Genomic DNA, 12,009 nt, shown 5'->3' with positions numbered 1-12,009 from the left:
AACAAATTGGTTGAACGCATAGGAATGAGAATAAACCTAAAATGGATTGGATGGACGCGTAGGAATACGAATGTATACCTGAAATGGATTAGATATAAGGAAGAGATAAAATCACAATATACTCGTTGTCTCACATAGTTAGTCTAGTTTATATAAAGTATACACGCAGTACAGAAAATAAAGAATACACGCGTCGATATTTTACGTTTTTGATATCTGTTGAATCTGTTTTATTGAAGAAATAGAAAACGCGCGCGCGTGCTGTGTGCAGTTATAAAGCACGCGGGGATTGCCAGAACACGAGAGAAGTGTTAGGAGAAGCACGACTCGTAGCGGGTGTTCTGCCAATCCCCCAGTGCTTTAGAACTCCACACAGCACAGCAAGCAAGTTTTTTATTTCTTTTATAAAATACAAAGTACAATAACCGTTATTTTAGATAGGAATGACGCAACTGAAAGTGCGCGTGCGTGCTGCGTGTTCTCATAAAGCACGCGTTACCAACCAATCAGAACGCGAGATTTATGACAGTTATTCTATAATTGATGTTTCTAGAGCATGGTATCAAACGTTATCAAAAGTTTTAGATGAGTTTGATATAATTATACAAACAAGTGATAATTGACTTCGTTATAAAATCAATGAATAATGATGAATAAATACTAAATATCAATACGGGAAGAGTAAGCAAATATTTAAATATCAAATCCACGTGATCATATGTATCACGTGACGCCAAAATGTGTGCATATATACATTTATTATATAGATATCGATGAAATACCAGGTTTTCTCTAGTGTCGAAAACTTGATATCTTTCACCAGTGGAAGATACCATATCTTTCTCACGTAAAGATATCGCTGTTGAATCGGCTTGCTATTTTAATAAAGAATTTGTGAGCTTTTGTTTTATTTTTTCATCGATATCCATATAATAAACAGAGCATTTCATGGCCGCTTGGAGATACGAATTTTATCTTCTCGTGTTCAATTTAGATATCTCACTCTATCGCTGCGCTCACTCGTGAGATATCAATTGAACACTCGAAGATAAAATTCGTATCTCCGCGCGCCCATGTAATATCCTCTATATATATTATATGCAAGGGAAAATAAGTAAAGATAAAAATCTTTTTTAGATTCAGGTTATACTCATTTGATAATGGATAAAAATTTTGACTAAATATTAAATTTTTCAAGTGCTTGGGTTTTTTAAAAAACCCTCGAATAGATTGATATAGATAAATAATAATAAATAATTTTCCATTGATGTGTCATTTGAACATGACAAGTTGACATGACAAGTCTTACTTCACGTGACATTCGTCCGTAATGTTGGAAATTTTCAAAATCGTGTGAAAATATGGAATTATGACTACAACTATATTCCTTAAGTTCTTAGTATTTAGCTCTCTGATTGGTTGATTACTATGGCCGGTCTTAAATATAGTTTTGTTAAATCTCACCGTTGCCGTAACTACGCATTGTGATTGAGTGATTTACTGGAGGACAATTGGAAACAATCTCAATGTTACGACATGTCGTACCATGTACGTGCTCTACGTTACCCTGCGAGCAGAGTCTCCTTTTAACTCCTATACGCCCGTAGAGGAGTTGAGGAGACTCTGCTCGCAGGGTAGCTCTACGTTAGTATCGTATGTTATCCACTCGTACGATAACCACTCTAGCTCCGGCGATTTGTTGTAGTATGCTGGTATAAAAAAAAATGATTCACGCGAAATCGTGAGTCAAATTTCACATGGGAGTTAAAATTGGCATGCTCGATCCAAGATGGCGGACAATTATCACGCGACTCATTAGTACAAGCAGCAAGAGAGAGGACATTTTAAATATAAGTCGAATACCAAAAAAGATATCTAACTTTTGAACTACGAGATTAAAAATATTTTAGTTTTTATCAAGTTATAATTAGAAAGCCATAAATATATAAGTGAGTGGATTTGATGTAACGCATGCATAATTGTCATTGGAGTAATAGAACAAGCATCTCTTTCTACATCGTGCCTTGAGTCTTCGGTTCATTTGGTCAGCGTTAAATTGGTTTCCGCAAAAAAGCCGGATTGGATATGTTAACTAGATAAAACTGGATTAGAATATGCGTTTAAATAAAGCTTAAATGAAGCCCTGTTCCACGTAGAATAGCTTGCTCTTGTAGAAATCCCATGACTTGATCATGTGACAAAATGCCACATGACGATCTCCTTGATATTAAGGTCGGTCATTGTTGTTATGGCAACAAGTAATCTTATAGTCCCCGGATGTGCGCATCAGGGATACTCGGTAATGCCGACTCAATTTGCCTTACATTCTTCCAGAGAACAGGTTGAGGTATTTGTAGGCAAAGATCCTGGCAGAGCCGAATCTTGCGGCGCGGATACGAGAAGAGCAGTTTCAATTTATAGTGGACAATAACAGGTCATGCAATATCGTAACGGTGAAGCTAGCTTTTCCAAGTTTGAAAGAAAGAATAATAAAGATCTTGTGATGCATAAGATCGTGGAGAGCAGCTTCAACAATTTATAGCGGGCATAACAGGTCGTGCAGCATTGTAAGGGATGAAGTTAGCTATTCCAATTTTGAAAGGAAGAATGATAAAGACGTTGTGGAGTTGAAAGTGACGTCACGATCGAGTTCCACAAACCTGTGCAACACGAAACTTTAAGTTAGCATTGAAACTTGGAACGAGAAACGAGTAACACGGGAAGTCCCTTTTAATTGCTTGGAGGAGTTTTCCAAAGAAATTCTTCTTTTCCTGCTTTCTTCTTCTTTGAAAATGATAAACTTAATCCCTGTCCTTACGTATTCATTTCTCTATTCGTTAGTGCCATCTACATCCCTGGCGCCATTGCAGGATTCAACAGTTACAGGCTCTGTGGTGAATTCAAGGCGTGCAAAATTCTTTATCCTAAACTGTGGTAGTTGTACTTGAGCTCATGGCATTGCTTAGGGAGTCATTGTCTTGTATACTCTCGATACCACCTTTCTTTGCAAGAATATTTAATAAGGTATCAACTTTACTTTCTAGTCTTTTGATGTCCTTAGACATCTGTCGAAACTTGTCTGTCATGTCATGGCTAAGAATATGAGCGTCTCCCTCACAATCTGTACAAGGGAGATCTGAAAGAACTGGCTCATCGTTTTCTTCTTGTCCATTGTGTTGCTCGCGTTGTTCATCATTTTCATCACCCGTTATCACCGAAGGTTGTAAAACGCTCATGTCTGTAATATTCACAAAGCCAGGGATGTGCGACGTCTTGTCGAATTGATCCTTTCTGCTGGCCTCCCTTTGCATGTATGGAGACAGCGGGTCACCTTCATTGTATTCCTCATCGGACCCCTTTTTGCATCCAAAAATTGGACGAAGCTTGAAAGTTTGGCTCACAAAGTGTCTTGCATCTGATTCAACGCGTCTTCTGTTTGGCTTGATCTCTTCTTGTAGGATGTGAGATATGTCTCCATTATTGGGAGCTTTCTGCTGATAATGAAGATATGAATACGTGAAAATTAAAACATTATTAGACCAGCATACTAGCATTTAAGAAGCGCTACTGCTCCATTTTTGATTTCTTTAATATATTGTAATAATGGAGTGCCTGTGGTTTTGGCGGGAACTTTCGTGCAGAACGCGCATGCTCATCAACCCAAATTTAATCATACACATTACGTCATAGCCATGTTGATTTACGATAACAAAGCATTCCTCATTAGCTTCTCTGGTTAGATCAATCAACATGGCGGCTGTTTCATTGTTATTGATATCTCAAGGGATTTTGAGTCACACGATTGCGTACACACTGTATACTCTCGTCTTAAGTAAACCTCATGACGTACCTCGTCTCTAGGCCACTGGACAGCGGTATCCATCAAACCAAGCAGGTGCTGACGTATATGAGGATACGATTCCAATACGTCATTCAATTCTTTGATCTTAATCACGTGACAGTCCACGCAAGCAGAAGCTCGTAGACTGATAACAGCTTTGGAACGAACATCTGACTGTCTAAGACTGATTCCAAAAGCATCCCCTTCGACTACAACAAATGATACATTCAGTCAAACGAAAGATCTTTTTTTAGTTCGTGAAATACCACTGTGTTCCATGATCACATATTTATTTACGCAGGGTTACCCGCGAATTTATGCAAAATATTTATGTTATCCAGTGAAGGTCTGTGGAGTTTCAAAGTGTTTGTATTGTTGAAGTTGTTTATTCTTTACTTTGCCGTTGGTATTTGTGAATATTTAGACACTGATACGAGGCTAACCCTGTGCAAATGAGTCTCTAGTCAAGGAACATAGCGGTATTTTACATATTCGAAAAAAGTCGTTGCAAATCTCAGGGTTTTTCATCGTTAATTCTCCCGTTAATAGAGCAGTTTTTGTATGCATTTGTAAAACGCACGGTCCGTACTTTGCCGTGACGTGACCGCGAAAGTACCACTTAATTGAGCGGTACTCTCGCTTGCACATATGTCGTCTATTCTATACTACAACCCCCATTGGACAATTCAAAAAAGTCAAGTCACAAAACCTACTGATAAAATGGTTGACTTTAAAACGTGAATGTTTACAACGCGAATTTATTTATGTTATTCTTACCCAATTTTCCTTTGGGGACTCCACTTGCAAGAATCTCAATCTTGCCTTTCTTGATAAGGTGTAGGGTATCCACCTCGTCTCCCTCGTATAGTATATAATGACCGGGTAAGTGGTGGTTACGACGCATGCGCATTGATATACTTCTTAGACAACTACTTTCAGCGTTAATGAACAGGAAAGAATCCGATAGAACTGTCAGGTGCATGTGTAGATGGATCTCGTATTGAAGGCCTTCAGGAAACTTTTTGAGAACCTTTAAAGAATTATCAGGAAGTTAAACTTCAACAGGAGGTTAAGATGGTTGGATCGGTAACATGGTGGGAAGGAGAGCTGAGCCGATAGAAGGCACATAACGGTATAAATAAATGGATAGACAGATTGATCAATAAATGGATGGGTGAGTGGATGAGATTGATGGATAGAATGTTGTGATGGGTGGGTGGTTCGGTGTGAGAATGAGCTGAGCCGATAGTAGAAGGCATATAGCTGTATGGATAGATGGATATTTTATGGCTGGCTACCTTGTTCATATCAGTGCCTTTAGTCTGTGACCACGTGTGTCTTGAGTACTCTCTTAGTCGTCGGGCAAGAGGGTTTTTGACCTTGAAAAAATGAATAAATTCGTTGATGGCCATTGATTCTTTTCTGTAGCGAAAATTGCTTGAATATTGACCATGAATTATCGCGGTCACATTTCCAAAGATCCCAGCATACATAACAGCTAAAAAATAAATTCATGAAATTAAATTAAATTAAATTAAATTAAATTAAATTAAATTAAATTAAATTAAATTAAATTAAATTAAATTAAATTAAATTAAATTAAATTAAATTAAATTAAATTAAATTAAATTAAATTAAATTAAATTAAATTAAATTAAATTAAATTAAATTAAATTAAATTAAATTAAAAATAAAAATAAAAGATGATAAAGCGGGGAAATAGTAAGGTATCGTAGTAATCAGCAACTTTTGACACTGCAAGAACTGATGAAGAAAAAGGTGATGATTGATGAATTCAGAAACAATGGGTGCAAGACTAGTATATAAGAAAACAGGAATAAGGCCACTTACATAAGCATAAGAGTGTACATCCTCACTGGGAAGTTCAGTGAGAGAATCATAAGGTAATAGCGATAGGAAAAGATAGATATCAAACAAGGACCAGGTCATCACTTAACTTTAATGTACTGTATCAACCCGTGCGCTTTTCCCCGAATACAAACAAAATCCTTACCTCCGAGTAACATCCCACAAATAGTGAATATCCTTTCGGCATTCGTGTTGGCTGAAACATTCCCAAATCCAACCGTCGTACACAAGGTCATGACGTAATACAATGACGTCAGATAACGTGCGCTCAATGAAGGGCCAAGCATAGGGTCACCTGAGAAGTTGAAAGGCTTGCCACTTTCGTCCGCTAGCTTATAGAGCCAAGAGGTGGATAGATGTTCGACTTCAGAAAAGCCAATGGCATACCAGGCACAGGCCATCCAATGAGCGACGAGCATGAAAAACATAAGCATTAGAAACAGTAGTGACGTCATGTACTCGTAGTTCCGATCCAGTTTCCTCGCGGCTCGGAATAACCGAAGTAGTCGCGCTGTTTTTAGGAGACTGAAAAGGGTGGTATTCTGTAAATAAAGAATAAGAAGTACAAGATTGAAGTTAGTCTTACTACACGATTGAATGTAATGTGAATTTATTTGAATGCAATCAGTGATGCCTTGGGTTGCAAGTTACCATTTCACTTTCACTTACAGATGTACTTATTCTATAGGTAACCTAACTTAGATTGCTAGAGTGCATTCCATACATCCGTGAACATTTTATCTAACAAAATTGTACAAATAAACGCAAAGTAGTGTGCGGTCTAATGAACTTACTAATTTGTGCAAATTTGTGCAATTTCTTACAAACGTTTTTCACATATATATGGTATTCACTCTATTCGACTGCCTTCTTCACATATTATGGTACTCTTACATTAATGCACATATTTAGTTGTTAATGTGGTGCATCCATTGGCACTGCACTACCAATACTGACGCTCGCATACAACTTTGCCAAGACACACTAAGAACAATGTAGTCCCCACCCCCTCTTGTCCCCTCAAAAGTGTCGACCGTTCATTTGCTAACGTTATATTTACCCCTTCATCATTAGCATTAATTAGAAGCTCCCAAGGAACAGCAGCGACGAGGTCCATCAAAAAGTAAGACTTCAAGTAATGGATAGCGATCTTGAATGGATTCGTTACGAGCGCCTCTCCTTCTTCCACGTACGTTGAGCGAAAGTTGAGCACAATATCGATCATGAAGATCACATCCACGCACAGGTCTGTGATGAGGAGAGGATAGGCTGATGGGTAGAGATACTTAATACTCTCAAAGGTGTGTCCTTTCACGTCAGGGCCTAGCAAAAAAAAAACAGAACACAAACATTATCTTATCGAATGTGAGGCGTTCTTCCATATTCACTGTTTGCAACAAGTTTCATGTTTGGTTTAAAAACCGTTCAAATAAGATTAAAATGGAAAAAGGTTGGTCTTCTAAACAATTAAAAGACCTAACCTAACAAAAGAGGTGCTTTACTAAGGGGCCATCAAAAAGCAGCTTCCAAATGGTATTACTATCGAATTTTTTGGCCTTCCCCTCCCCCAAGGGTTTCAAGGAGGACTGCGATTTCGATCCCCTCCCTATTGACAGGGTTTTTTTTTTTTTTTTTGTAGATTCCATGTGAATGGACTACTTCGACGATACGTCGGCCATCTTGCCAGGGGGCAAAACAAAACAAAGATGACAGAAAATATATAGAGTTTCGTTTGTTTGTCTTTCTTTTATGGGTAAAGGTGATCGATGTGCCGTCTAAATTCATCTTGTGTTGTATTCTCTTGTGGTGAGCTGTTATTATTTACTGTAACAAAGCTTTATTTGCCCCTGGACTCCCCATTATCCTGGACGACTCTTGGCCACCCTGCTCTTTTCATTAAAAAGATCTTGATTTAGCAGAGAGGATGTATAATTTGCTAAAGCTAGTAGTGCGAAGAAAATGGCACCCCTCCCTCCCTCCTATCTAACCCCCCCCCCCCCCTCTCCCCCAACCTTAACCCGGTAAGAGAGGATCTGAATGTAATGTTTTGTACAAAGCCATGCGTGTAGATCGGAACTCTCAACTTTGATGAGTCCTGTGGTCATTCTACCATCTGCTGTTTTTATCACACAGGCCACTTAGGAAGGAAAAGCACAAACAAACAAAGTTGACTATCTTGGGAACTGTCCAAGTTCAAAATAACAACGTCAGCTTCGGGAAATAAAGTCAGGATTAAATGTACCATCTGATTTTGACAGGTCAACAGTGTGAAGTCGAACCTCTTTAGTACGGAAATTCGCGGGGATTAAAGAAAGTGTCCGGATTATTCAGGGTTTAGCCAAAAATAATTTTCTGTTATGGGCTGCCTGAGTTTAAATGACTTCAATGCAATAAATATATTAGAACTGCCCCCTCAAAGGCGCGACGCTGGAAATCTCCGCTGTTTAAAAAAAAAAAAAAAAAGTCATAATAAACATCATTAAAAATTAAAAGAAAAATGCATAAAGACTCTGAATGTTTTAATAAACACTGTATAAAATGTCAAATGCCCTGTGCCCACGCGCTTATCACGTTGTTGACGAACACACACCTGGTTCGCGCCAATTTTTCAGAAAGGTCATTGATCTCTACAGAGTAAAAGTGTGATAAGTCCTAATAAAATCACAAGCGATGTGATTAGTAAACTGGTCGCCTAGCAAAGGAGTTGAAGCGGATGTGTGGCAAACAGACCCATGCCATGGCTAGGGTTATTTACACTTTTCGATGCTGAGTGGTATGACGTTCAATAAATACTAAAAAAATACTAGAGGGATAACAAAGAGAAGTTGCTGCAAGCATTCTTGCTAAACTAACAAAGATCGCATAAAAGCTTAGCATGGTGTCACTCGTATTTATGTAGAAATGACAGTATTTTTGTCCGCGTTGTCTTGACGATAGATAATGTTCACTTAGAATGAAAACAAGGATACTATAGGCGCAATTTCTAGACCGATAGAGGCTTGAAAGAACTGACCTTGAATTGGCCACGTTTTAAAACGCGTTATTTTTTCCATCGCTGAAAAGATATGCTAGTCCTAATAAATTTGAAACCTGAATTAGACGAACGTGCGGGCGGCTCGATAGTGAACCTTGAAAAATAGTCCATTACTCAAAAAAGCAATATTTCAGTTATCTTAAGAATTATCGCTAATTTACATCCGCTTGAGTACCTTAACACACATAAGAATAAGTATTTTCGATCTTAATTTTTGATCAATAAAAAATTTGAATCCTTAAAGTGTCTTAATCTTATCGTACCCGCGAAGGAACAACATATTTGTCTGATTCAAAACAAAATTCTTGGAAAAATTGAGGAAATGAAAAAGAAGATAATTTTGTGGTCAACCGTAGGCAAACTCATTTGTGACTTTCCCAGATAATGATCCTAAAAGCCTCGAGCTCTTTCCAGTTTACCGTTTACTAGCTTATTAAATTCGATTAATAGACGTGAGGTATCTCAAAAGTTATCTATATTCATCAGTTAGACAGGTGTTCCATTTGTCTTCTCTAGCTAATTGTAAAATTCATATAAAGCTTTTTTCTGTGTGCGTCACAAGTTTTGTGGAGCAATCGTAACTACTCTTGAATAAGTTCTAAACACATAAGCCATTACTCATGTTATTAGACATTTTTTACATTATATATATTATTCTAATATATATTTGTTTTCTGGCACCTTCAGCTAGTAGATAGTTAATATATATCATAGATTAAGAGGGTAGTCAAGTAGGTGAGCAATATAAAATGGGTTTTACTTTGCATATCATATTCAAACACCTTGGTTTTTCAATTCATTTATTATTTATTTTTTTATTTTTTTGGGGGGGTTTACAGTATTTTGGTCACATAAGATTCCATTATATTTTAATTATAGGAAACGAAAAAACTTAAATAAACTAAATAAACTTGGACAACCAATTCATTGGCTCGAGATGTCGGTAAAAAAATGAAACAGAAGAAATCTCCCTCGAAAACAACGATGCGACTGAACTACCGTGTGACGGCGATTAGAGAGAGAACAAACATATTCCACTCAAAAAAAAAAAAAAAGAAAAAAAAAGCGATTTGTGAGTTAAGATAAGTGTTTTTCAAATGTATTATAGTAACGGTGTTTTTAGAAACGACTTCCGATTCTGTATATTCAATGAACGAGAACGAGAACGAGGAGGAAGAGGATGAGAAAATAAACAAAAGAAAAATATTAAAGGAAAGAATAGATAATGCAGTAAACTTTAAAGCAACTCTTTCACCTTTGTAGAAAAAATTAAAATAAATTAACTATCCTGCCTAAATTTATTCGATCCTGACGAATATTTTAGTAAAAAGAATAAAAGTTCAGAGTATTTATAATATAATAGTGAGTGTGGCTATTTCCTTTTCTAACGGAAAGAAACGAACGTTAACAATCATAAGTTTAAAATTGTGGTTCCATTATTCCTAGGCCCTTTGCATGAATTCCTAGACAAGTTCAATTTGAAGGACAAAACGATAGATTTTCAATCTCATGGAAATTGAAATCCATTGTCTGTCCTCTAAATTTGGCGGCTCTGGAATTTGATGCAAGGGGGCGATCTATGGTTAGTTTAAGGAGGTTTTACTATAATAACTTACGTTTCGACTTGTTTTTATCGACCTGTGTCATGACGAAGGAAGAAACAAGTGGCACTTCGACTGCAGTGTACAACACTAACATCATTATCATCCAATCCCAGGTGATTTTGAATAAACCATAATGTAGGATGATTCTATTTCGCATTTGAGGAGGAATTTGAAGCTTGTAGCGTTTGTATCTCGCCTGCCATCGCTTGAATGCGGCCATGACCTGCGATAAGAGATACAGGAAAATCGTTATAACAATTCAAAGTCACATCCTATGGCGATAATGTATGTTCTAGTTTGAACAAAGCTAATTATTTGCACAAGCCAAGCAGGCTGTTATGATCTAGACCAACTAAAAGTTCTTAATTCTAAGCTGTGTCAGCGTTAGTAAGAGCTTGTTGCACGGTGACTGAAGGAAGCGAAGAACTATAGGGTACTATGATGATTTTTGTCTTTGAATTTTTTTGTCACTTGTCGAGGCGGAAATTGAACTACACAGGCGTCCGCTCTTCAAAAGAAAACAGGTGAGATTCAAACATTATTCGCTCAAAAAAGAGAATAGCTACTCATGTATAATTTAATGAAGTCTTCTGGCTTACTACAAGATTAATGTCCGACAAGTATCGCGTTTTAATGTAATCTTTCTCAAGGTCTTGCAATTTTGCAAGCAATAATCACATCACGGACATAAGAAACGATTTACTGATCTCCCAAGAGAAGGGATATTTAGGCAAGCTAAGCCAGCCATCGATAGTTATAGTTTAACGAACTAGATCTATTGCTATACTTAATATCTTTTTGTAAAACGCCGTCTGGTCGCGAGCACTGAAATATAGACAGAATGAGAATGGCTTTGTTACAAACTATGATTACTCATAAGTGGATTTTAAGGCCGAAAAGTGGGCGACTAAAGTTAAAGCAAAATCCTCAGCCCTAACAACCTTGCCAATCATACTGCGTTCGTTTACATAATTTACGGGAATCTTACACATCAAGCCTGGAGATCCTCGGCACTTTTATGCGTTAAGTGCAGTAAATATTCGAACAATAGACCGGAAATTTCAGGTAAAAAAGACTTTTACATTAAGATAAGTCACACGAAGTTTCTGTTTTAACAAAAAAAGCTGCCAGTTTTTTATGTTTAAGTGAAAAAAGCGAGTGTTTTCACACTTACGAAGATAGATTAAGTGACTTTAAGTTATTCAAAAAAATACTAGATTTTATATTTATTTACACGTCTTCAGTTTTGCCTAGAAAATGATATCGACTGCACTAGTGATGACAAATAATAAAACCACTCAATTGTACCAGTAGGATATGAGGTGAAAACAAAAAACCATTTTCCAAAGACTGTTCGAGCTCAGTGTGAATATACAAAACAAAATATAATGTTCGTACAAAAACTAGCAAAACAAAAGAACATGAATTATATTAAAGAGTGTCCAAATTTAAAATATAATAAGTTTCTTGTTAAGATACCTACCATGTTGACCGCCATTAAGAGAATTTTCATCCAAAAAAGCTGGTTTGAATAACGGTTCTGTTGTTTGGTTTACGAGTCGAGAATATATGGCAAGAACTCATCGCTACCGGGTAAAGTAAAGCTAATTAAGTTGATAATAAATCACGTGATATGGATGGCATCTGATTAGCTGAAACCT

General features: G+C 37.0%; 1 protein-coding gene across 6 annotated transcripts in view; it reads right to left on the bottom strand.

The window, feature by feature from the left end:
* Positions 1-125: 125 nt before the first annotated feature.
* The window catches only part of LOC116290665 (voltage-gated inwardly rectifying potassium channel KCNH7), a 32,070-nt gene continuing 20,186 nt past the window's right edge, over positions 126-12,009 (bottom strand). For 4 of the 6 annotated variants that reach the window (XM_031697758.2, XM_031697760.2, XM_031697756.2 and 1 more), the window contains exons 2-8: positions 10,361-10,571; positions 6,771-7,033; positions 5,856-6,252; positions 5,140-5,339; positions 4,619-4,871; positions 3,851-4,050; positions 126-3,494 (exon numbers count right to left, since the gene is read on the bottom strand). In XM_031697758.2, coding sequence (XP_031553618.2) covers positions 2,925-3,494; positions 3,851-4,050; positions 4,619-4,871; positions 5,140-5,339; positions 5,856-6,252; positions 6,771-7,033; positions 10,361-10,571 — 2,094 coding nt within the window. In that variant the 3' untranslated portion in view covers positions 126-2,924. Of the gene's footprint in view, positions 3,495-3,850; positions 4,051-4,618; positions 4,872-5,139; positions 5,340-5,855; positions 6,253-6,770; positions 7,034-10,360; positions 10,572-11,831; positions 11,916-12,009 lie in introns of those variants that run through there. The other 2 variants (XM_031697761.2, XM_031697757.2) reach the window with 2 other exon arrangements.

Source organism: Actinia tenebrosa, unplaced genomic scaffold, assembly GCF_029948245.1.
Source record: "Actinia tenebrosa isolate PJP-AT-01 unplaced genomic scaffold, QUT_ActTen_1.0 PGA_scaffold6__47_contigs__length_16458017, whole genome shotgun sequence".
Classification (NCBI taxonomy): Eukaryota; Metazoa; Cnidaria; class Anthozoa; order Actiniaria; family Actiniidae; genus Actinia; species Actinia tenebrosa.
This window is presented reverse-complemented; position numbering and strand designations above follow the sequence as displayed.